Source organism: Plectropomus leopardus, chromosome 20 (genome assembly GCF_008729295.1).
Source record: "Plectropomus leopardus isolate mb chromosome 20, YSFRI_Pleo_2.0, whole genome shotgun sequence".
NCBI lineage: Eukaryota > Metazoa > Chordata > Actinopteri > Perciformes > Serranidae > Plectropomus > Plectropomus leopardus.
Window position 1 is genome coordinate 1,477,151 of NC_056482.1, and position 25,069 is coordinate 1,502,219.

A 25,069-nucleotide genomic window follows, 5' to 3' on the forward strand; every position below is an offset into this window, starting at 1 on the left:
TGTCTTTGTTCCTGAGCAGAAAAGCAGAAGAGGCCAGCACACACACAGCTAAGTTCTCCTGCCTCCTTTGAACGGCTTTCTAACTCCTCCTCTGACGCTGTGGAGGAGGCGGGGCTCTTGCCTCCTGTCAGGATAATGGATGACTGCTCGGGGACTTTTGCCTACTTAAGGATCCTCATAATAAGTCACATAATCATCATTGCAGCTGCAGGAGCTGCAGTGATTTTCTCTCACTATCTTATGAATCACTCTTATCATTAAAGTTTTTTTTTTTTTTTTTTTTCCCCAGAAGAAGCACTCAAATGCTTGTAGTAGAAGTGGATGGAGGTCATCATAACACCTTCCTTGAACAGAAACATATGACTTAAGGCTAAAGATAATCACTATTTTTACATAAACAGCTGATGTATTGAATAATTCACTAATACTGACAAATCCATAGAGAATTATCATCTGACTGACCTGGCTATTCACTATCACTGCTTGAAACCATAGGTATAGATTTCTTGTCCTCCCCCTTATTTAAAACACATGCATTTATAATGTGACTCAGACATAACAGTAAAGCAGGATTTTCTTTTTTAAATTTAACAAAACGTACTGTATGTGTGTCTGTGAGGCGAATTATTATTTTCACAATTTCAATTTGCGCAATTTAGGGGTTAATGGAAACCTGCTACTATCTGCAAACTATTTCCCACCTGATGACGTCTTTTTTTTTAAAAAAAAAAAAATGTAACCATTTTTGGCATATGGAGAAAGTACATGTTATTTCCACTAGCTGCACTATCACAATCAATTTTGCTGGTAATCATTGACATATCCCAGAGTGTGATCAAAAACAAAAAAAAAAAAATTTTTTTTTTCAAAAAAATAAAAAAAAATTATTTAATGGGTTAAAATTATGAAAATTAATGACTATTCAATATTTATGTTTAGAACTGATGTTGGTTAAAAAATAACTTAATAAAAGTAGAAAATAATATTAATGTATAATATTTTTTTATAGCCTGATTTTGAAAAGGCATTTGTGAGGACAGCAGTATGAGTGTCACACTAGTTTCACACTGCACAAAAAATAAAAATGTATAAAAACCAATGTTGCTGATAAACATTGAAATAATCTAGTTTGTAATAATAAAAAAAAACTACTTAGCATGTAGTATATTGAAAATAATTATTTTTTGTGTGAATGTTTTTCATCTAAACACAAAGTGGCACCTTTACAAAAACCTAGCATTTAAGGGTTAAAATTCAGAAAATAAATGTAAACATAAACATAAACATCTGATATTTATGATTAGGACTGATGCTGATCAAAAAAATTAACTCAGTGAAAGTAGAAAATCATATTAAGGTATTATATATTTTTTAAAGCTTGAATATGAAAAGATATACTTTTTTTTCCGTATTGAAGCGGGCCCTAAAGCGTAATGAATTAATTCTGGTTTGATAAAATAAGCTCAAATGAATGTGTTCATGCACAAGAGGTATACTGCAGACTTTTTATGCTTTGTTGCTTCTGCAATATTGTGATGATATCAGATTCAACTTTGATAAATGTGCAAATACACATCTTCTAAGCACATACTGGTGTTTTTAGGGTTGCAGTGTAGTGAGACATATTTAACCCAAGGGGGGCTCAGGGGGAAACTGTTCTAACCACAATGTCAGTTCCCTGTCAGCGCCTTTAATTATGTGGTTATTTATAGTGTGTTTCCTGTGCCTCTTGTGCTCTGGTTAAGCCTATGGCCTGGACCACAGTCCTACATCACACCTGCAGAGCTCTGTAATAAGCACAACTGAGTTTTACTGTGATCGTGCTGCTAAGAGACCCACAGTCCCACAGGTCATCCAGTTATGGTAACAGTCTGATTAACCAGAATAGGCCTACTTGTGAAGATGTTAGGGAACCAATCTGTTAAATTAACCCTTTGAAACCTGGATCAACAATAGTGTTCTTGTCCTGCAGTCAGATGATTTTCATAAGCATCTAAATCTCTGAAACGTCAGCAAATTTGTTTAAATTTATTTCAAAAACACAGAGAAAAAGGCAACAAGCAACTTGGCAAGAAATGTCCCGCAAAATGCAAGAAATTTATAAAAGGTGAAAAATGAAGAAAGAGAATTATTAGAATGAAATATACATATATATATATATATATATATATATATATATATATATATATATATACATTTAAAATTATGGAAAGAAAATATGAAAAAAAAATATTTTATTATATTTATTTTATTCATTTATTTATTTGATTGTTTGTTTGTTTGTTTGTTTGTTTTTGAGGTCATTTCCATGTGCATTTTAATTTTTTTTAAATTTATGCTATTTTTCTGTAATTTTCTTGTAAATTTTAATGAATTTCTTGCTCATTTTGGGGTGATTTCTTGTGAAGCTGATCATTGCCTGTTTTCTCAGGTTTCAAAGGAATAATGAGTTGCAACGTTGTAGCTCAGTCTTTGAGGACAAAAACCTCAGATTGTAATCATAACCACATGCAACCAAATGGTTCCTACTCTGTACTGTGACTCCAGCAAAAATGTATAAAGTGTGACCTCTGGTGGACACACTGCTCACAGGCAAGCTTGAATATCATAGAATCTGTCATATAAAATACAAAATGTATGACAGGTTTTAATGCTGGCAACTGCTTTGACCTGAGGCAATTTTTTTCAGGTTGTCCATCCAGTAAAATGATTGTCATGTTTGTTTGTTTTTTAAATGGTCAAATCCATTTGTCAGTTTAGACATTGATTTATTAACCCTTTGAAACCAGCGTACACTGGTTTTAACACAAAAACAAGGGGAGAAGGCAACTTAACAAGAGTTGGCCCAAAAAAAAATGCAAAAAAAAAAAAAAAGTTAAAAAAGATACAAGAAAATTCCCAGAAAATAAGAAAAAACAAACCAAAAGACAGTTAAAAATAAAAACAAACAACAACATTAGTATATATGTGTGTGTGTGTGTGTGTGTGTGTGTGTGTGTGTGTGTGTGTGTGTGTGTGTGTTTGCAATTTTCTAGACATTTCATACAAAGTTGCTTATTACCTTTTTCTTCTCTTTCTTGTTTTGGAAAAAGAATAAAGCCTGACACTTATTTGGGTTCAAACCTTAAATCTGAAATTGGCTTGATTTTTTTCCCAAAACATGGAAAGCAGGCAATGAGCAACTTTAAAAATGTCCAAACAATTTGTAAAATATAAGTCAAAAGTTACAAAAAAATTACCCAAAATTAGAGGGGGGAAAAAACCAACAATAAATAAAAGTAAAAGAACCAAAATAGGAAATGACGTGAAAAAGTGCTAAAAAATAAAATAAAAAAATCAGACAATTATAAAATATATTTTGGTATTTTTCTGTAGTTTCTAATTAACTTTTCCCCATGTTTTTGAACGAATAAAGACGTCGAATGAGGAGTTCGTTTGGGTCCAAGTGAAGACTAAATGCTGTATCACCTCCAGCCCAGCCTGTAGAGGGCGCTGTTTGTATTACAGCTATCGCTAGCTGCAATCCACTAATAACCAAAGGAAGAAGCTGAGCCGCAGTTATTTGTTGTGATTTCATTACGCAGCCGACGCTGGACTCTGGGCTCTCATCGGGAATATTAATGCTGTATTCACTGTATCTTTAGGAACCAGGGAAATAACGGAGAGTACAACATTAATAATAGATCCATGGAATACAACTTGCTGTTTCCGTCCTGCTGACTTCACCACCTGACCTTAAATGATAAGGTCCATCGTTAGCAACTCCCCCTTAAATGTATCCTGCTGTCCAGTGGAGTGAGGAGCAGTAAATCGGCATTAAAACACAGCCTGTGAGTTTTATTTTTGTCATTAGTTTAACATCGTCGTGTTGTTCTAGTTTGTGGGTTGCTGTTTACATGCTAGCTTTTTTAGCTCGTGTTTGCTAACTGTAGCCGGAGTGACCACGAAAGCTAACACTGTCTGTCTTGTATATGAAGCCTTCATTGCTGTGAAGTGAGCTAATTAACCTACATACAGCGAGCTAATGTGTATATGGATGCTGTTACGATTAGCATGAGTGTTTTACAGCGGCTGTATCTTGTACAAGGTGTAGCTAGGCTAAGTTTTTAACCTTAGGTGCCATTTACGTCCCTAAGTTTAACGTCAGCTACGTCAGTTACGGTAACCCTCCCTCCCCCTGCCCACGTCCACACCCACCCTCCGGCCTCACGTCACTGACACAGTCGCTGTAAAAACAAATACACAGCCTGTGTGTAATCTAAATAGATGGTTCAATTAAGTCTGCCAAGAGAGTTTGTTACGTTGTCCCAATCGCAATAAATGCCACTGAAATTCAGGAGTAACTGAAATGTTTTTTTTGTTTTTGGAATTGGAACATTTCAATTTGATTTGCAAAGAAATCTTTAAATAATATAGAGGGGACATCATATTTATCTGACTGCTTGTATTTATTGATGAAAAAGTAGCCATGTGTGTTCATATTGAAAATTGAGGATGCAATGCATGATTTGAATGCATGATTTGAATGGAACTGAATCAAATTGAATCCTTGACATGATGATCATAATCTAATCGAAATGTGAGACCAGTGAAGATGCTCAGCTCTACCACCACTGCCTTCTTGTCATGTTTTTGAAAGAAAACAGGCCAAATTTCTCAGGTTTCAAAGGGTTTAGCAGCATCTTTTCAATGAAAGCCCTCTGTATTGAGTTCTTTCTTTCAAAGAAGTCTCATAAGGCCTGATCTGGAGGCCATCCAACTTGAGGTGTTTTTTTTCATCTCTGTTGTTTGCTATAGAAACAAGTTAACTGTGCCGTTACTGAAGTCCACCACCAGCAGTCTGATTCACTCAGCTGCCTGTCAGTTCTGGTTGTAATAGCTGTGTCAGTTGTTAAACCGTTTTGCAAGTAGATTATCTCACCACACAATTTGTGTTTTGACAATCTCTTTTGCTATGTCTGCTTATTTTATTGTGTTTTTTTATGAGTGGAGAGGTGTGACAGAGTTGTGAGTTGTATCACAGACCCTGTTTGGGGTGGTTGCTTTTCTGGTGTGTTTTTCTGTTTTGCGAATACTTTCCCTGAACATCCAAATTAAATGGAAACATGTTTGGCTTTTATTATGAAGCTGCAGGAAGTTGACTTAAAGCACCTACTAAGCTTGGTGACAAAGAATTAACTCTGTGCTTCATAAAAACTGGCCTGTTACTAGGCTTTCATGTTTATCATTACAGGTCTTATCATGCCAGTAGTAGTCATGGCTGGAGGCATTATGTTGTCTGTCTGTGCCTCCTTCGTTTCTATTCTTGTGAATGCAAATCTTGTGAATCTCAAGAATGCTTTGACGGAATTTCTTCAAATTTGGCACAAATGTCCACTTGGACTCAGAGATGAGCTGATTGAAGTTGGGTGGCCTAAGGTCAAAGGGTGAAGGTCACTATGACCTTGCCTCTGTCTCGTTCTTCAACACGATATCTCAAGAGAGAAGAGAATATTTCCCCAAATTTGGCACAAATGTCCACTTGGACTCCAGGGTTAACAGAAGTCATGGTCAGTGTGACCTCTAAAAACATGGTTTTGGCCAAGAAATCATATGCAATTACAAAATTTTACACAAATGTCTAAGAATAAACTGATGAAGTGATGACATTTTTATTTCCAAACGGTCAACTTCACTGTGACATAATAATGTTCTGCAAAAACACTTTTCATACCATTATTCAGTGTCATTAATCAGGAACAGAAAGGGAGACTTTTGGTCAGATAGTGAATTTGTGACACTAATCTTGGGTGTTCACCTTGAAACTCTGCTGATTGTAGAAATCTTCTGTGCTGCTGGGGGGAGATGTGTATGAAGCGTCCATGTTTTAGAATGTGTAGCTTCTTTGCAGAAATAACCATATATGAACCCCTGTCTTCTGTCATGCGATTCTGGACAGACATGGATTTAAATGTAGCTCAACTTGACTGGTTTACGTAGGCATATAACCCAACACCGTATTTTTAGTTTTTTTTTCTTCAGTAGAACAGGTTGAAACACACTTCATCTTGGAATTTCCAGCTCAGCTCCTACAAAAAGTCTAAAATGCACCGTGAAAACTAAATTGTTACATTCAGACTGTTAAGTGCAAAAAATGCTCCATTGAAACTCATTCAAACTGCAGTTTTTGATCCCACAGCCATCAAAGCATAAAAACATGCATTGTATTATTTCTGGGTGTTATTCAGGGCTTTGGCCTTGGAATTTGGATTTTTTTTTACTATTTTCCACGTGATAACAATTTTTTACCGTATTTCGCATATGGAGAAAATACATGCTGTTTCCATTAGGTGCACTGTCACAATCAGTGTTGCTGCTAATCACTGACATATCCAGGGCTGTGATGACAATAATAAAAAAAATCGGCTTTGCATGTAGTATAGTAAAAATAATTTTTTTTTACTCTTCTAAAAACATAGTGGTATCATGAAAATCATATTAATGTATATTTTACATAGCATAATTTTGAAAAGTGCATTTTGTGTGCAGAACAGTATGATGTGAGTATTTGACACTGCACAAAAAATAATGCATAAAAAATGTTACTGCTAATCCATTAGATATCCCAGAGGTGTGGCATCATGACAAAAACCTGCAATTTAAATTCAAAAATTTTATAATTATTTGATATTTATGATTAGGACTAATGTTGCTTTAAAAAATTAACTCAATGAAAGGAGAAAATCATATTAATATATTAAGATTTTTCAAAGCTTGAATGTGAAAAGCGCATTTTGTCCACAGATCGTTATGAGTGTGTGAAATATTAAAGAGAGCCCTAAGGGTTAAATATTTATGAAAGAGAGCTGATGAGAAAGAAGAGCTTTGTGGTTAATGAGAGGATAAACAAAGAGACAGGCGTGCCCTCAGGAAACTGTAGCAGGAAGAAAAAGACATGCAGATCCTGGCATTTTGTCTCATGATCAGTTTAGTAACTGTTGTGCCATAAACACATATTAAACAAAGTATGTGGTATTTGCTATGTGAAATAGCCCCTCTACTGTTTTGCTTGCCTGTTAATGTTTTATGTTATCAAAGTGTGTATTTGTTTTTACAGCAGAAGTTGTCTTTATTTCAGGTGAACTGCCCCATCTTCACCATAAAACAGTTTAGGAAACCTGAAAACACAGTAGCAAAATAACTCTGGAAATGTAAGAAGTGCAAATAAATATAATTATTTTTAATGTATGAAATCAACATTTTTGGAGCTGGTGGGAAAAATTAGCTTTTTAAATTTGACTATTTAGGAACATGACTCCAAATGATTAATAATGTTGCTCTGCATTTGCTAAATGTGAATATAAGTAGTGGAGGGCTAACATGTTCACCATCACTACCTTTTTAAGGTTATAATACAGTATGTCAGTGTTGTGTGTTATGTTCTGTTGCCCCCGAGAGGCTAAAACATGTTGACTTAAATTGTCGTTTTCACTCATGCTGTGGCGTGTTGTGGAACTTCTAAACGGTCATTGCAATATATGTTAAATCCACATTGTTTTATCTGACTGGTCAAATGTTGTTGCTTCTCAATGTGCAGGCACAGTCAGTGCTTTCCAACCTGTCCATCAGTCCTCTGGAGTGGCTCTTTTTGTGGTGGAGGGACAGGAGGGAGACCCAACAGGCTGAGAGACAGCAGGACAGACAGGACTCAGGATGCCTCTATTCTTCAGAAAGAGGAAACCCAGTGAGGACTCTAAGAAGAGACTGGAATATCAGCTGTGCCTGGTTAGAAGAATGTATTTTTGTCTATCCAGCCATTAAAATGCCTCACCCTGAGTGTGAAAGTGTTTTCTTAAATAACATAATGAAGACTATACCATGTATCTTTGCTGCCCTAAAGAATGAATATTTATTCAAAACCAGCTCAGTAACTGTTGTTTATTTCTTGTTCAGTCTAAGGAGGCCGGTGCTGATGACATCCTGGACATCTCAGCCTGTGAGCTCTCAGAGGTGAGTCTCTCACCGTCAACAGATATGCAGAAAGCTACTGTATTAATAGTACAATACATGTTTTTTTGTTAAACTTTTGGAAAGTACAGCTATAGGTATCAACAAGTTATCTCAAAGGAATAGTTCAACATTTTTTATTTTATATATTGAGAGCAAAGTGAGAGGATCATTAGTAGGGATGTAATTCTGGGCTGATGCCAATGTTTAATTTGTCTTATAGCAAATCCAATCATACAAGCTTTTGACACAACCCGTAATGTAACTTTTGACATAAAAATATATCTAAAATGTTTTTATGTCAAAGATTTCTTTTTATTGAAGTAGGAGAAGATGCTGCTGTTGTCCTTGTTGAAAGCTGCTTCTTTAGGCATTACAGGACTTTTAGAGACTTGGGTCATTCTCCTGTGTGCGTGTGGATTATGACTTCCATGTTTTAACCATTGCTTCCCTTCCATTTTATCTTTTACTGTTGCACCTGCAGGATAACTGTTGAAAAATGTTAGAAATTATATAAAAAGTAGTGTGCGGTTAGCACAGCAGATAATGACATCAGTGCTATGTTCTGCTCCAGGTTCCCTCGAGTGCCTTTTCCATTAGCAAGGTTCTACAGAAGAAGGTAAGATTGTAACATGCAGATGTAGATTTATTTTATTTTTCATTAATATTAGTATCAGTATTTGTGTGCGTCCCTGGCTGAACAGTTAGAAATGTCCTCTATTGGTCTGTTTCAGGTCCTTATTCTCCACAACAATGAACTGAGGTCATTACTGCCCAAAGGGTGTGACATCAGCACTCTTGCCACTTTAAAGGTAATGTAAACCACACACAAGCATGATGGGAAATTTAAGTGCCTGTTAAAAACTTTTTAAAAACATTTTAAAACCAGTTGGCCAGTTTGGACATTTGTAAAGATGGTTGTTTTTGTCTGGGAATGGTTCTCTTTTTAACTTAAAGCAGTGTGGTTACAGCTTTTCTGTGATTGCATAAGCTGAAGATTAGACACAGCTAGGTTTTCAGGTCACATGTGAGCATGCACCTCATCTCAAAAAAACAGAGTTTTTCAAATTACAAATTTGGAACAGGCGCCTTATCTCTGACCCCTGCGTCATCACATAACCCCCTCCAAAAACATGACTGAATATGTTTGCTTCTAAAGGTTTTGGACCTACATGAGAACAAGCTCACATCACTCCCAGAGGACATTGGGAGGCTGGCAACTCTGCAGGTAAGGCCATTCTGACCTCGACTGATACAGGGGAGATGAGTGTGAATCTATACCATTCATCATCCACATGTGTCTATTTTGCGTCCTGTCAGATTTTGAATGTGGAGAAGAACCGTTTAAGGGCCCTGCCGCAGTCCATCGGGGATCTGCGGCTACTGCAGACGCTCAATGTGAAGGGTACGACTGCTTCCCGCTTTCTCATGTGAGACAGAGGACACAAGTGCAAGTAGGGCTGGGCAATGTGGCCTAAAAGTAACACCACAATATTTTTAGGCCACATCATGATACACGATATTTATATCAATAATCTGAAACTTTTTCTAAACTTTCTTAAATTTAGTACTGAACAAAATGCACTACTAATACAGTAAAGTTAAATAAAGTATTGTTATAATAAAGGTAAGTAAAGCACAGTTATATTAATTATAATAAAGTCCTTTATAATAAAGTTAAATAATGCACTCTTATAATAACGTTAATTAAAGTACTGTTATAGTAAGGTTAAATGAAGTACTATTATAAGATGGTTAATAAAGTAATGTTATATTAAAGGTAAATAAAGTACTATTATAATAAGGTTAAGTCAAGTAATGTTATAAAAAAGTTAAAGAACTATTATGATGAAGACAAAAAAGTGCTATCATAAAAAGTTAAATAAAGTATGATTATAATAAGTTTAAATAAAGCACTCTTATAATGTTAAATAAAGTACTGTTATAATAAAATTTTTAAAAAATAGTGTTATGATAACATTAAAGTACTGTTATAAAAAGATTACATAAAGCACTGTTATAATAAAGTTACATTGTTTAAATGGAATATTGGGACAATTGATACTTAATGTGTGCAATGTACACACATTGATTACATCCCCTGTGGAACCAGCAGCAGTTCACTGAGTATACATTGCCTACCTCAACTTCACTGTAATGCAGCCTTTAAACCAGGAGAAGGCAACACGTGCAATATTACGAGATACAAAATCTAAGACAATATTTAGACTGATATCACAGTATGGATATAGTATTGTATAAAGTGTTGTCCATCTTTACGCACAAGTCAAATGGATTTGGTTGTGTTTTCCTACATCCCTGTGTATCTGTGCAGGTAACTGTCTCAGTGAGCTGCCGTCCTCGATTGGTTCTTTGAGCAGCCTGCGGACCCTGGACCTGAGTGACAACAAAATCGTCGAGCTCCCCAAAGCTCTGGTCTACATCCGCACTCTAGAGGTATGTGTCCTGGGATTCAAACTGACAGAAATATGGGTGTGGCTTAAAACATAGATATTGTTTAAAAACAAACCCTATGTGTGTGTGTGTGTATGTGTTCTGTGACAGAGCTTTTCACTGGATGCCGCCACGATGACCTACCCACCTGCGTCTGTGTGCGCAGAGGGCACAGAGAGCATCCAGCGCTTCCTGTGTGATGGTGAGGGTTTACTTTATGGTACTCAATGCACATACACGTGCATGCACGGAAGCACACTCCTGCACTCATAACTTCCTATGTATGATATTTATGCTGCTAGGTGAAAACATATTTCTCAAAAATGTCATCAGAGCAGGACCAGCTTTGTTGGACTGAGTTTATCCATTAGGGCTTTAAATAATGTCGTATTATTGAGGCCATCCAGCAACACAAGTATTAACTCGGTTAAATACTGTGAGAAAACAAATCGCAAAACATGTTGAGCTCTATTAATCTGAAGATGCATCTACACACCAGTTTATCAGTGTTTTTCAGTGTCAGTCTTAGGCTGGTCTGACAGAACAGTTATACTTCAATTTCTTTTTTTTGGGGGGGGCATTTTGGCTTTATTATATAGGAAAGTATGTTAGCATGAAACAGGGAAGAAAATATGAGAAAATAATGCTGCATTTCTTGGTTGACTTGGCTTTCAGAGCTGGGAGAGGAGTACTGCCCGCCCTCCCAGTATCTCCTGCCCGTGCTGGAGAACGACTGCGGCAAACAGAACTCTGACTGTCTGGATGGCCTGGAGGAGGCCTGGCAGGTACAGTATGTGACACACTAACACACATGACCATATACAGGGTAAATACATCAGTTTGATGATAATGTAGTGCTGTTCCATTAGACCTTTTTATTGCTGCTTAAACTGTATAAACTGTTCACAGGAAGTCTCACTCAGTCTTTCTTCACTTTCTGCTGCAGAACAGATTCAGTGACTACGAGAAGAGAAAGGTATGGGACTAATGTCACAATCACTGTTAGATGCAGCCGGTCTCTAGTGGCTCTCTGTTGCTCGATGTAATGTGGAAGAGGTGAATCACAGCAACAAACCTACAGAAAATTTTCTGTAATTTTTTTTTTTTAAATTTTTGTATTTTTAGCATTTTTCTTTTCTGTTTTGGTTCACTCTCATCAGTGACGTTTCCAGCAGCAGCTCTATGAACTCCCTGTACACTACCTGCTCAGCACCAAACAGCACACAGTTTAGCTAGTGAATATAGTGGAGCATTCAGCAGCTAAAGAGACAGATATTTTTTTCTGTAGTAAATCACAGAAAACATGCAACTTTTGCTGCTCTGCTTTCTGAATCTTTTAAGGATGTTGCATCACTGCCCAGACCCAGTCAGTGGTGTCAGAGCAGGTGTTTTGTTTTTTAACAGCTGATCGAGGACACCTGCAGTGATGTTACTGGTCATGCAATATGCTTGAATTTGAATTTGACGAGTCTACAAATTCATTACCATGTTGCATCATTTACAGTCCAAGTACACAATAGGGATTGATGTTGAGTTTATGCTGCCTTCATGTGCTTATTGGAAATATTGTACTTCCCAGTTGTCAAGTCATAATTACGTCATACTCACATTCAAGTGCTCTGGTCAGAAAAAAAGCAACAAACATGGATGTTAGAAATGAAAAGGTTTGTTTTTTTTTGTTACTGAGCAAGTAAAAAGTAAGCAAGTATGTAGTAAGAATATGAATCTGGTATGTAGTTGACGTTTGTTTATAAGCTTCAATAACATTATAATTAGCTTTAGCTTTATGTTCCTGTTGTCTCAGTGAATAATGGCTTAAGGTGCTGCAGAGGTAACTGAAACAAAAATCAGCTTTTGACACTGTTTCCATGCTTAGCGCAATTTCTGCCGCCCTGACACACCATGTAAACATCACAACTCGTTAACTCGGGTGTCATTTAAATTTCCCAATTTCACACCCATAATTAACACTTTGGAGGGCCGTTCATGTGCTCGTAACTGGTAAATACGGTAAATAGGATATTTCCAAGGAGCACGTGAAGGCAGCAATAGTCTTGGATTCAAATTCCCACAAAGATGGCTTTTCATGTCAGATTACTAAAAAGTGTTTTTGACAGTTTGTCGTATCAATAATTACCATAGCATATGATGTTTAGCCCATTTATGCCCTTAAAACATTTAAAAGATTTCCTTGCATGACTGTTTTTGGCCGTATTATTCTACATAAGAAAATGAATACAGTTATTGCACAAGTCAAGATGCACAGACAGGTTCATATGAACTATACAAAGAGGGATGATGTAGTGTGTGAATCTGCCTATAAGGTGTGATCCTGTGAAGATACTTTATTCACAGATGTGTTATTTAGCTTCTTATAGGTTGGTTTAAATTAATACATTTGACTTTTATTGTTTATTTTATTATCAGAAACTTTTGTTGCTGCAGCTGCAGACTTGTAGCAAAGCTTATAAGTTGACACTGTGCACAGTAGGAAGACACTCTGACTTGTCCTTCTGCCCTGCAGGAGCAGAAGCAGCAGGCGAAGCTGGACTTCGAGCGGCACCTGGAGGAGAAGAAAAATGAACACACCCAGCTGATACTTATGAACACCTCCCGCAAGGAAAACATCCTCAACTCAGTGCGACAGGTACATTGCATGCTCACATGTAGCAGCGCTTGAAAAATGTGCATTTTCATGTTTTTTTGCGTGTGGGGGGGTTGTTTGTTGCTTTGTTGATGTATACCAGTCCGAAATATTCCTCCCGGCTCAAGATATCTCCAAGTTTGACAAGATGTTGACAGTGAGCTGAAGGGACACTGTGTCACTGTAGATTTCAGTGGACAGTTTCCATGAAAGATGGCCTGCTTATTTTCATGTTCATGTATTTTGGGATTTACTATAACATGTTTACATGCACTACATTTTCCTCATACTGTCTGCACCTGTATTCGTTCAGTCCATTTCAATTCCAACTATCTAAATGGCCAATTTCTGCTAGCAACTGTTTGAGTGGCATTCTGTTTAAAAAAAAAGCTGATGCTCAGAAAAAAATTGCATACCATATGACATGATGAAATTCACCACAATTAGCACACTGGATACACTGACACTGCACTAACTATCGACAATGAAGCAGCAACAGTAACAAAAACAGCTAATCTACAGCATCCCATTGAAGTTACTCCTATTTAGGGAGTTTTTCTTCTCTGTGTTTTGAAAGCTGTTTCTATGTGTTCCTGTGTTGGTTTCAACCTCATTAGTTTGTATAATCTCTGTGCTGTTTAGGAGCAAGAGCGACTGGAGCTGGGGGTTAGCCAGCAGCAGAGAGCTCAGGAGGCCGAGAGGCTGCTGGTGCTGGAGAAGGTCCGACAAGCTGAGGATGGCATCAGTAGTCGCATCAGTAACATGTTGATGGACAAAAACAGGTAGGACCTGAAGGGAGCAACTATGTAGTGTACTGTTTGTTTTGTTTTGTGAAGTTGCTGTGTGGATCTGTGTCACATAGCAGCTGCTTCATGCACACAGATGAGTATCTGCTAACTGCTTTATATGTATATTGATCTTTACAGGCAGAAAAAAAGTGCAGAGTTTCTTCAAGCCCTGGAGGAGGAACGGTAAGTGGACAGACCACTGATCCATAATCTACTCATCTATTACAGCAAAATGACATAAGGCACTCCGACATACAGCAGCACTCATCCAATTGCTTCCATTTACCAGACTGAGCCTATTTATAGAGCACTTTAGTGTTCCAAGTAAAGTGCACAAATTGCTTTCCAGGGGAAGGAAAATAAAAAAGCAATGACAAAACACAGGAGGCCTTAAAGCCACTGGAAATATGGCTTGAAATATTAAGAATACACATATCAAAGTTGAGTGTCTCATTAAATAATTACAAAAATCTGAGAGAAAAGAAATATCTATACTATTAAAAAAGTGAGTTGAAAACGAGTTGAAAGCTCATTTTGTGGATAACAACATTTCTCCGGACTGTGTGGGTGTGGCAGATCACGTTTTGATTGACACCTCATTGGATCCCACCTTTGTCCACTGTTTCACGTTTCCACGACAACAGCCATGGAGCAAAGCAGAGTTAGTGTGGTACAGCTCTATCTGTTCCAGCCCTCTGACTCTGGCTGTGTTCCTAAATTCAATCTGATGCTCTGCACTAACTTGAGAGAGCTGTTGTTTAAAGCCACGGACATTCTGTTTCTCCATAATTTTACCAGCGATTATGTTCATTACACCTTCACTCCGTTTGGTGCTCTGCTGCTCCTTCTCCTCAGACAGAGTGCCCAGAGTCGCTCTGACACTCCCAGAGTGCACTGCTCTGGATAACTAAATGGTACATTTCAACAGCACTCTGAATTTAATGGTAACTCAGAGTGCGCTCTGACACTCAGGGTGTTTATGAACGCATCCTATTGAAAGGAGCGTTTAGGGATTTCAGTTTGTCATGTTTAATTAGTATCAACTGACAGCTGATTTTGACTTTTGATTGTCTTTATCTATATTATGTGATATGGATTGGAGATAACATGCCCAAATCAACCGAGCTTCAGGAAACTGTGAAAAAACTAAAATGACAACATTTCAAATTTGGATTGAGGCTAATGTCATGATCATTTTTGATGCTTTTTATTATGCATTTAAGACCCTAAATTACATATTAAGATGAGTTTTTGCAGATTTGGGTTCCCAAAGGTTTAAAAAACGTCATCATAAAGAAGCAAAAATTAGACACAGCATACAGTAATGGAAAAATAAATAAGGTATTAAGAAAATCCATTCTGTAAAATCAACTTTAAATGAATTAAATGGATCTGTCGTCAGTACTTCAGTCTCATCCACACATCTTGTAGATGAATTAAAATAAAGTAATTGTAATTTGTAACAACTGAACTTATATTATGATTTAAAAATTTTATAGTTACTGTAAAACATCAGCAGAGCATTACTATAAAAATGTTCTCCCTCAGGATCCGTATGGAGCATCTGACTACCATCACACAGGAAGAAGCCAATTCACTGAGGAGGAGGGAGGTGGCAGGTAAGCAGCTTGGCTGATGTACTTTAGCTATAATGTACGTACCCCATAATGTACGTTATTTTGCCAGAGAATCATTGTAACTTAATACAGTTGGCATAATGCATGCAAAAATCCCAAAGTATTTCTATTGTTTGATGTATTTACACTGAAATAAATGGAGCACACCATCACTTTATTAACTGCCACCTTTAATCTTAAAGCAAACTCTTGTATATCCTTTAGAAATATACCATTTCTCGCAGGGGAAATAGGAAGGTCTGTTTTACCATCCAACACGCTGGTCTAGAGCAAGAGATCTTGACAAATATTTTTCTAAATGCCACAAAATATTATGTAAAAATTTATGGTCTCCGAGACAATTCCCTAATCGAAACCCTCACCATCAATCTGGCTCTACTATCAGGTTAAGAGTCACTCAAGAAAAGTTTCCCGAAGGTTTCGTCGTGTAAAAATCTGCAAACCCGTTTGTTAAGTGAAACATCAGACTGGACAGGTACCTTCATTTTACCATGAGGTTCCACGCGACCGGTTCTGTTCGTGAACGTATCTGGTGCTCTCTGGCCAGCCGACAGCATTTCATAACAACACCACTGGCGTCCGAGGGCGCTGTCATCTGATGCCTTCCAGCTGCGTTCGGGTTGTCACACTCGTACGTCAAAAGCACTGATAGTGGGGTGCTGTTTGACGAGTTTGGAGTGAGAGCAGGCTGCTTGGTCTGTAAATATTTTAATCATGTTGTCATATTGAATATCACTAATGCAATACGTGCTGTGAAATTGTCAGCAGAGATTGCTGATATAGGCTACCTTTTATTTTCTATAATAAATGTCATAAATGTCATAATGATAAATGCTGGTTCAGCTGGGTTTAAGCTCCCACACCGATTTTTGCAAAAGCAGAAATCAACCAAACTCTGGTTTACCTTGTACATTCATGCTCCCCACAGGTTGAATGCTTTCAGTTTTAGAGAACTTTTCTCTGGTTTCCATTTTCCTATATCTCTTATCAGGATATAATGTTAACCTTGCACATGAGATATCTCCTAAGCTGACTGCCATGAAAATGCCTGGCACGTTCATGCTCCTGAGAGGATAAACCTTGAAGGTTTTAATGTCCTCATGACCTTGCATCCCACTCTAATCCATAAGAAAGATTCATGTTTTGATCTCTACTACAGCTGTAGTATGGCGTGCTCTTTGTTTCAGTCAGTACTTTATTATTGGTGTGCATTCATTTCTTCACAACACATTTGCTTTTCCTCTGAACTCTTCCTGTCTCTTCCCTCTCTGTGTGTTTTAGTGGCCATGCAGAAGATGCTGTCAGACAGCTGTGCTATGAGCCTGCTCCAGGAGGCCAGTGACTTTCGCAGAAAGAGCCTGGTGTCTGAGGCTTGCAGAAGGTAAAAGACAGACACACAAACACACAGTAGATCTGAGAAGACGGATGTTAACATTGCAAGCTTGTGTAGACCAATCAGAGCTCAGGGAAACATGTTTAAAACTCAGCATGTGGTTTTCCCCTCATTGTCTTGTAACAGTATGGAGAATTTGGACAGGAAGTTTGATAAGATGCTGTCCCTCCAAGTTTTGGACAAATCGAAAGCCATTGCCCACATTTTACAGGAGGTATGTGGCTGTCATGAGAGCCTGATGGAGAAATCCAATTCAGTGTTAATCAGAATCACACCTAATGAGCATCTACGTGACCTGTCACGTCCTCTGATTGTTCTCTGCAGGAGGAGATGCAGAAGGCAGCGTTCCAGGCCCTGCAGCTGCAGAAAGACGCCGTACACGGCCACATCCGTAACCAGGTCTGTGTGGACGGGTGGAGCCAGGGGGTGGGGGTCAAACCTGTCGCTAGTCTTTGGGTTAGAAGGTAGCTCAGTTTAACATGAGAAGTTTAGGTAAACAACTTCAACAAGCTCCCAGAGTTTGCAAGAATTCACAGTTTAGCTTTTCTTCAAAATCTCATTTTATAGCATTTTTTTTTACACTAGGTCTAAGAAATGATTAAAAGTAAACAGTAACTGATCTGTGCTTTTCTACAGACTGGTAAACTGTTTCAGTTTACACAGTGGGGTTATTTGAAGAGCAGCAGTCCAGATGTTTTCTTTAAAGTGCCTGTGATCAATTATCTTAGCAATTGAAAAAAATAGAAAATTATCTGAAAATTAGGACAAAAAGACAACAGAACAAATAGCAAAAGAAAGTTAAAAAAATGCCTAAAATTCTAATAATTATGTAACTGTAATTCTGTGATTTCTTTTAAAAATAATAGGGGCAAGAAATTAATAAAAAGAAACAAACAAACAAAAAACAAAAGAAATGAAAAAGAAATAAAAACTTTTTAAAAAAAAAGGCAAACGAGACCTAGGAAGTGCTTGAACATATGATTATAAATCTGTAACATTTGAAATACGTAATTTTGATATTTAGATTTTTACATTTTTTGCCCTAAGGTTTTTAAAATATAATTTTCTAGATCTACTAATTCCTTTCAATTTGTGGAGCATTTCCTATAAAGTTGTTCATTGACTTTTGCTGCAGGGTTAAAAAAGTATGTGTTGCATTCGCAGCTTGTTTTGCTGTGGACAGGTGGCCCAAACATTTGTTAATGTAGATTTAGGAAAAACACCAAACCTTTTTTTGGATATTTGAGTGCTCACACACACCTTTTTCACTGGCTTTAACGTAAAGAGAAGGAAATTCCGCTAGTAAGTTACTGAAAATAAAGATCGTGACGCTGGACATTGCTGTTATTTATTTTTCCCTTTTTTTATCTTTTATTTTTTTTACTTTATCTTACTTCACCCGCAGGCTGCCCATAGCTAACTCATTTTTACTCATACTCCTCAAGAAATTCAAAAAAATGTTTTGGTCACAGGTCAGGTACCCTCAAAACCCTGTTTACTATGATCTACAGAGAGGAAATCATTTCATCCAGACTTTTTTGTTGAGCAGCATGTCCCTCCTCCCTGCTAGCTTCATGTTTGCTTCTCCACTGTCCCCAGATCAAGCTCATAGAGGGTGAATTATTGCAGCTGACTAGATTGGAGATTAAAAGACGCAATCTGGATGCTGAAAACCTGCAGGTGGGTGTCACCGCCTTCTTCCACCACCTTCCCACTGTCACCTGATTTTTTCCCTCTTCCTGTTGATTACTATTTCATTTCTTTTTGCTGTTTTCATGTCATTGCTCCATGGCAACAGTTTGTCATTGCACACACTGAGGTGCAAAAAATACTCAGAAGTAAAGTCATATTAAATACATGCTTTCAACTGAGAGATGATGATTATTATTTTACTCATATCAGAAGCAGGCTAGTAGTTCAGTTCTTAGAGTATTTATTGTTGAGTGTGTTGTGGCATTCTACCTCACGCACTGATATGTGTATATACTGTATATGTGTGTGTGTGTGTCTGTCTGTCTGTCTGCAGGAGGTTCTGGTGGAGCAGCGCACAGCTCTCAGTGATTTGTTGCAGCAGCTGCTGAAGCAAAGAGACCAGAGAGAGCAGGAGCTGCGGCAGTTTCTGGTGAGGAAACAGCTGCTTTGACGGGGCCTTAGTGGGCACCGCTTTCAATTTTTCTTCAGTGTGTTGAGCTTTTTTTCTGTCACGTCATCACAATATTATTGTTGTGCAGGCAAATTGCTCAAAAAGCCACTGTACAAACACTGGAAAGTTTTAACCCTGAAGGGCCCGCTTTGATATTAAACGCACACAAATCACTGCGCACAACATCCACTTTTCAAAATCAGGATTTAAAAATATAATGCATTAATATTATCTATATTATCTATATATCTATATATTATCTAATATTATATTATCATGATGCCACTATATGGATATATATATATATATATATATATATATATATATATATATATATATATATATATATAGAGCAGGAGCTGCGGCAGTTTCTGGTGAGGAAACAGCTGCTCTACTAAGAAGATATTTTTATTATGACAGCCTGGGATATATCAATGATTAGAAACAACATTGCTTTTTATACATTATTATTTTTTGTGCAGTGTCATATACTCACACTCATAGTGCTCTGTACACAAAATGTACTTTTCAAAATCAGGCTATAAAAATATTATACATTAATAGGACTTTCTACTTTCATTGAATTCATTTTTTAACCAGCATCAGTCATAATCATTCATATCAAATATAATAATAATAATTTTCAGAATTTGAACCCTTTAAATGCCATATTTTTGTCATGATGCCACTATCTTTTTAGATGAAAAAAAAACACACAAAAATGAAATATTTTCAATATACTAAATGCAAAGTAGATTTTCTTCTTGGATTATCACAGCCTGGGATATGTCAATGATTTTTAGCAACACTGATCGTGACATGATTGTGATGTAGTTTATTAAGATCCATGTCGCAGAGTGTACCTTGCACTACACATACAAGATTGGAAAAATCGCACAGTCTGCAGGAGGCTTTAGTTATTTACAGACATAATGTTGTCTTTTCTCACCTTGAGATCAACAGATTAAATGAGATCAGCATCACTTTGTGCTTTTCAGGTGGAGATGGAGCAGAAGTCTGAGTCCAACCAGCAGAACTACTGGATGATCCAGTACCAGAGGCTGCTGGATGCTAAGCCCCTGTCACTGCGCATGCAGGTGCTGTACAGAGCAGGAATAACACCCAGAAACATCTGAAACCCAAACTGTGCAGCTGTTAAACTGTAATCTTATTTTGCAGGAAGCCGGCGTGGAGAAAGAGCTGGTCAACCTGTTATGCAAACTGTCAGCTCAGCATTACCTGCCCGTCCTGGCTCATCATCGAGTGACAACTGAGGCCCTGCGACACATGACCTCGTCTGACCTCAAGAAGGTCTGTTTTTAACATCACGACTTACACATCACAAGGCGGGTTCCCTTTACAAAACTGTGCAAAACTTCAATACATTAGCAGCTTTATTTCTATTGCAGCTGCCAGATTCAAAACTTCCATATGAATCACTCAACTTTTGAAGAGTCAGTTCCTACTGACAGGCACATAGCCATAGCATCATGTGACTGAAAAGACAAAAAAGTGTTTGCATTCCAGTTTTGCCAAATATAGCTTTTTCAAATAGCCTGAAATACCACCTCATGCGAACATAGAAACTTTTTTTGTGCTAAATGGGAGTTTTTTCAAAACTGACGTGTTTCTATTATGCATATTTTATATATTCGCAATTTGAGGGTTAATGGAAACTTGCTTACTGTCAGTTACCACTTTGATGTTAGAGATGTTCACCACATACTGTAAAGACCTTCGCACACTGAGTCTGATTTTTTCGTCTTTATATTTTGTCTCATATTTTCACAGCCAATTGAACAATAATGTTTTGAGGATTACAGATTTTTAAAAAGCATCCGTAAAAAACGGACTCAGTGTGCAAAGGTCTTAACAACTCATTTAATCATCATGTGTTTTATTAGCCAACACAAAGTCACCACTGAAAATAAGTGCATTTGTCCCATTGACATTCTCCACTTTGGTCAAAATAGCATAAACTCATATGCATCAGCACTCATTAATGATCAAAATCTGGAGTCAGGGTTTCTCATGTCCATCATGAAACTGTCGTAAATGTAGAAACCTACCCTGATAATCAGACATGAGACCGTATCACTGCGCAGAAAGAAGCGTGCATGTTATGTTATGAGCAAGAGGCTCGTGCTCGTGACGGTGTGAGGTGTAAACATTAATGGCGCCTCCTTGCTGTATTGTTAGCTAGCTCAGTGGTGCTAGGTGAGCTAACAGTAGATGCACGCTACCCTCTGTGCAGCGATTCGGTTGGTAAGTGGAGTTTGGTAGAAAGAAAGAAGTTCCTACATGGAACTGCCCACAACAAGGTTAATATTAATAATGATAATAATAATAACTCTGTTTATATAGCTCCTTTAAAAGTTTACAAACTGCTTTGACACAAAAAGCAAAGCAAAAGTAAGTAGGGTTTCTTGCAGAGGCAACATAACCATAAGCAAACAATAATGCTGAACTAATGCCAGAGAAAATTTAAATACATTTAAAGAAAAGATACACAATTACAGAACAACAATAACTATAACAACCCAAACCAATAAGAGTGAATACAATTCACATATTATTAGCAGTAAACACAGAAGTAATAGCGCTCATGATAGAATTAAACACGATCAAGACAGAATAAATTAAAATATAAATTTAAAGACAAACTAAAATAGATTAATTAATAAAATATCTTGAGTAACCAGGTCATGATTTCTGGAGACATTGCTGTTGAGTTTTTCAGATGTATTTTTTTGGTGCATTGAGCGCCCCAAGTCAAGTGTTATCTAGTTCCATTATATTGGAGAGAAGACAGACATCTCTATGGCCGATATCTCAAACACTCTGCAACTCACACCAAAATGGTTTAGACTGAGAAATAGCTCAACAGCTAAGAGGGAAAATATGTGATTTTTAGATTGGGGTGAACAGCCCCTTTAAGGTGATAGCATGTCAGTGTTGTGTTTGCAGCTTGTTGTGCTGAGACAGAACAAAACAAACAAACAAACAAACAAAAAACCAAACCTGAACGCAAGTTTACATTTTTATGAATGTGCAGAATAATCAGCTTTATTCATTTCTCTGTTTTCAGCTCGGCATCAATGAAATAGGAATCCAGAAAGCTCTTCTGAACTGGGCTCGGGAGCAAAACCCAGAAGGTACGTTACACAAATCCTGAATATCATACTGATCACGATGTGTGAGATTTCAAAAAAACAGAATCATCTGCACACATACCGGTCACAAAAAAATACATACAAAAAATGAACATCTTGGCAAGACTTGTCCTGCAAAATGCAAGATATGAGTAGTTTAAGATTTGTAAAAAAAAAAAAAAAAAAAGCTAGGGAAAATTAGTGTAGTATACTAATTATCTCAAAATATATTTTAAATTATTTAACAGAATCATTTTGTCTTTTAAAGAAATTTACCATTTTTTTTAACATTCCTGTTTGTTTGTTTTTGTTTCTTTGTTTTGCGTATTTCCTTTTCTGATATCCTTTCAAGACTTGTGCCCAAAATGGAAAGAAATTTGAGTTTTTACTTTAAAAATTAGCTCATAAAAATATCCATAGAGTTACATTCTCATACAGATATTTAAAGTTATTTTCAAAATTGTTAAAAATTTTAAATTGGTTTTGAGGTAATTTCCTATGCTTTTGTTATTTTATTTTATTTATTTTATTGTATTTTTTTATTTCATTTTTAACTAATTTTCAGTTAATCTACTTGTACTTTTTTACTAATTTCTTACTAAATTTTATTTCTTCTTAAGTTGCTCTTTTCCTTCTTCCCGTGTTTTTGAAAGAACTCACACCACTTTGCCCAGGTATTAAAGGGTTAATGAACAGAATGAGAAATGTATTTTCCAACCTGCTTCGGTGACAGAAGATGATGTGTAGCATGTGGAAAATTTCGGAAGGTCAGTGCAAAGCCCCCCTGTGAGCTGCTCACTCATGATCTCGTCCTCGCTCAGGAGCCTGTAAGGCTGTCCAGCAGGACGAAGACGAGGAACAAGAGCGCGCCCCCTCGGCTCCACCTCCTTGCTCCCCTCCTGCGTTTCCTAGCACCTCCATCCAGATGCCAAGCCCACCGCTCACCCCAGGGACACCCGTCACCCCCTCGGCCCCCAGCCCCGTGGAGGGACCAGGGAGCTCAGAGTGTGTGGTCTGCATGGAGACCGGGGTAAGAAGCACCCTCAGCAAAACCAGGACCCTTATTGTATGTGTAATGTTTGAAATAATGATTGAGCTAACTAACCAGCGTGTTAACCGGGGGGGGGACAAGAGTGTGGGTGCTATGTTTCCATGGCGATGCCATCCTGATTTCAGAAGCAACTGCCATATGAGTGCTGTGCAAAGCGGTGGCCATGAGTGTGTGTTATACAGAAAGTACAGACTGAGTGAACATGGAAGTGATTCCAGACACAGACACTGAATCTGTGGCTACGATGGGCCTCATGCAAGAAACAATATATAAACAAATGTTCTCTTATTTTTGTTTGTATCCAGTATTTGTTCTTATTTTGTTAGTACCCATTGATTTTTGGGATTCTTAATTTTGCTTTTCTCTGAGGGAAGAGAAAGTGGTCCAGTCCACAAATTGTTGTCCAGCACAAGGAAAAATAAGTTTTATATTTAAGGAATATTTAAAAAATGCATGAATATCTTTTAATCAAATTTAGATAATGTTTCAGAGCGATCATAATGACTGGATTATTACATTTCAAGGTTAAAGGGATACTACTGTACCTGGTAAATTGATCCCAAATACTGTAATTTCAGTTACTGTGCGTCCCTCTGCTGACCAGAGCTGGAATGTAACTAAGTACATTTACTCAAGTACTGTACTTAAGTACTAATCTGAGGAACTTCTACATTACTTTACTGTTTTAATCTCATGCCACTTTCCACTTCTACTCCACTACACTCCAGAGAGAAATATTGTACTTTTTATTCCACCGCTGTTATTAGATAACTACTTTATAATTGACGGTTTTTATGTACAAACCAAAAATATGAAGATATACAAATGCAGCTTAATGAGAAAATTAATTGGAAATAATACGTAAGTAATTTTTCATGCAAAAAAAAAACACGTGCCAGAGTCTTTGCACACAGCAAAAAACCTGCAGATTAGGGTGGTTAAGAATGTTTGGTGCATCTGGAGTTGACTTCTCTCATATTTTCTCTGATCAGAAAATTAAGAGAAAATATAAGAAAAATTTGGGAGACAGTTGCTGCATGAGGCCCATTGTCCTTCATGGTTACATACATCAGTGCACATGTGTCTCCTTTTGCTCTTGTGTTTTTGGGAGGCCAAAAAAAAGAAATACCACCATCCAATCCTTTAAAATGTAGAGAAACACTCTTCAGAGAGATGATATTAACCCTTAGCATGGCGCACACACTTTTCCAGACGTCTGACTGTGTCCGTCTCTCTGTCTCTAGTCTCAGATCATCTTCCTGCCCTGTGGTCACGTGTGCTGCTGTCAGGTGTGCAGCGAGGCTCTGCAGAACTGCCCTCTGTGTCGCAGCACCATTTCCCAGCGCGTTCGCCTCTATCGCAGCTAGGACCGGCCGCACTGCGCTGCTCCTTCACTGACCGCATCTCTGTATTTATGCATGATTATAAAGCTGCTGTTAGCTGGCCACGTCCTGTTGTAGCTTTTAGCAGGTTGTCAAAGAGCTGAGCCACTTTCCTGAATTAACCACAGTACTTTGTGATGTACATGTCAGAAAAGAATTATTTTAACAATGTTTTTTTGTTGTTGTTGTCACTGGCGTCTGAGCCTGTTTTATTTTGTTCTTCTGAATTTTATTTTTTTCTAATATATATATTTAGAGCTGTGTGGACTCCGCCACTCACTGGTGGAAGACGACTGTTCTTTGCCTTTTTATAGTTTCTCAATTGATCTGTGCCTTTCTCTGGAAATCTCGTTTTTTTAAACAATACGACTCCTCTGTGTTGTCAACCAAAGTAACACCTGTCCAAAGTTTGCCTAAGGTAACTAAAACATAATCTGTT

The 25,069-nt window shown here is 37.4% G+C and overlaps 1 protein-coding gene across 1 annotated transcript; it reads left to right on the forward strand.

Moving 5' to 3' along the window:
* The first annotated feature begins 3,523 nt into the window (after positions 1-3,523).
* On the forward strand, positions 3,524-25,069 carry lrsam1 (leucine rich repeat and sterile alpha motif containing 1). The gene is made up of 25 exons (XM_042509846.1): positions 3,524-3,830; positions 7,577-7,764; positions 7,933-7,989; positions 8,561-8,605; positions 8,721-8,798; positions 9,146-9,214; positions 9,307-9,391; positions 10,322-10,443; positions 10,552-10,642; positions 11,116-11,225; positions 11,387-11,416; positions 12,965-13,087; positions 13,727-13,866; positions 14,011-14,055; positions 15,421-15,491; positions 16,791-16,890; positions 17,029-17,116; positions 17,227-17,301; positions 18,502-18,582; positions 18,929-19,024; positions 20,044-20,142; positions 20,225-20,356; positions 22,134-22,200; positions 23,019-23,227; positions 24,493-25,069. Exons 2-25 carry the CDS (start codon positions 7,693-7,695, stop codon positions 24,613-24,615), a joined length of 2,208 nt encoding a protein of 735 aa, XP_042365780.1. The 5' UTR covers positions 3,524-3,830; positions 7,577-7,692; the 3' UTR covers positions 24,616-25,069.

Excerpts from the sequence above, each read along its gene's own strand:
- lrsam1 (XM_042509846.1), top strand. The coding sequence starts at position 7,693 with ATGCCTCTATTCTTCAGAAAGAGGAAACCCAGTGAGGACTCTAAGAAG. Across the intron at positions 14,056-15,420 it reads CAAGCCCTGGAGGAGGAACG|GATCCGTATGGAGCATCTGA; the intron begins GTAAGTGGACAG and ends GTTCTCCCTCAG. Across the intron at positions 18,583-18,928 it reads TGGATGCTGAAAACCTGCAG|GAGGTTCTGGTGGAGCAGCG; the intron begins GTGGGTGTCACC and ends GTCTGTCTGCAG.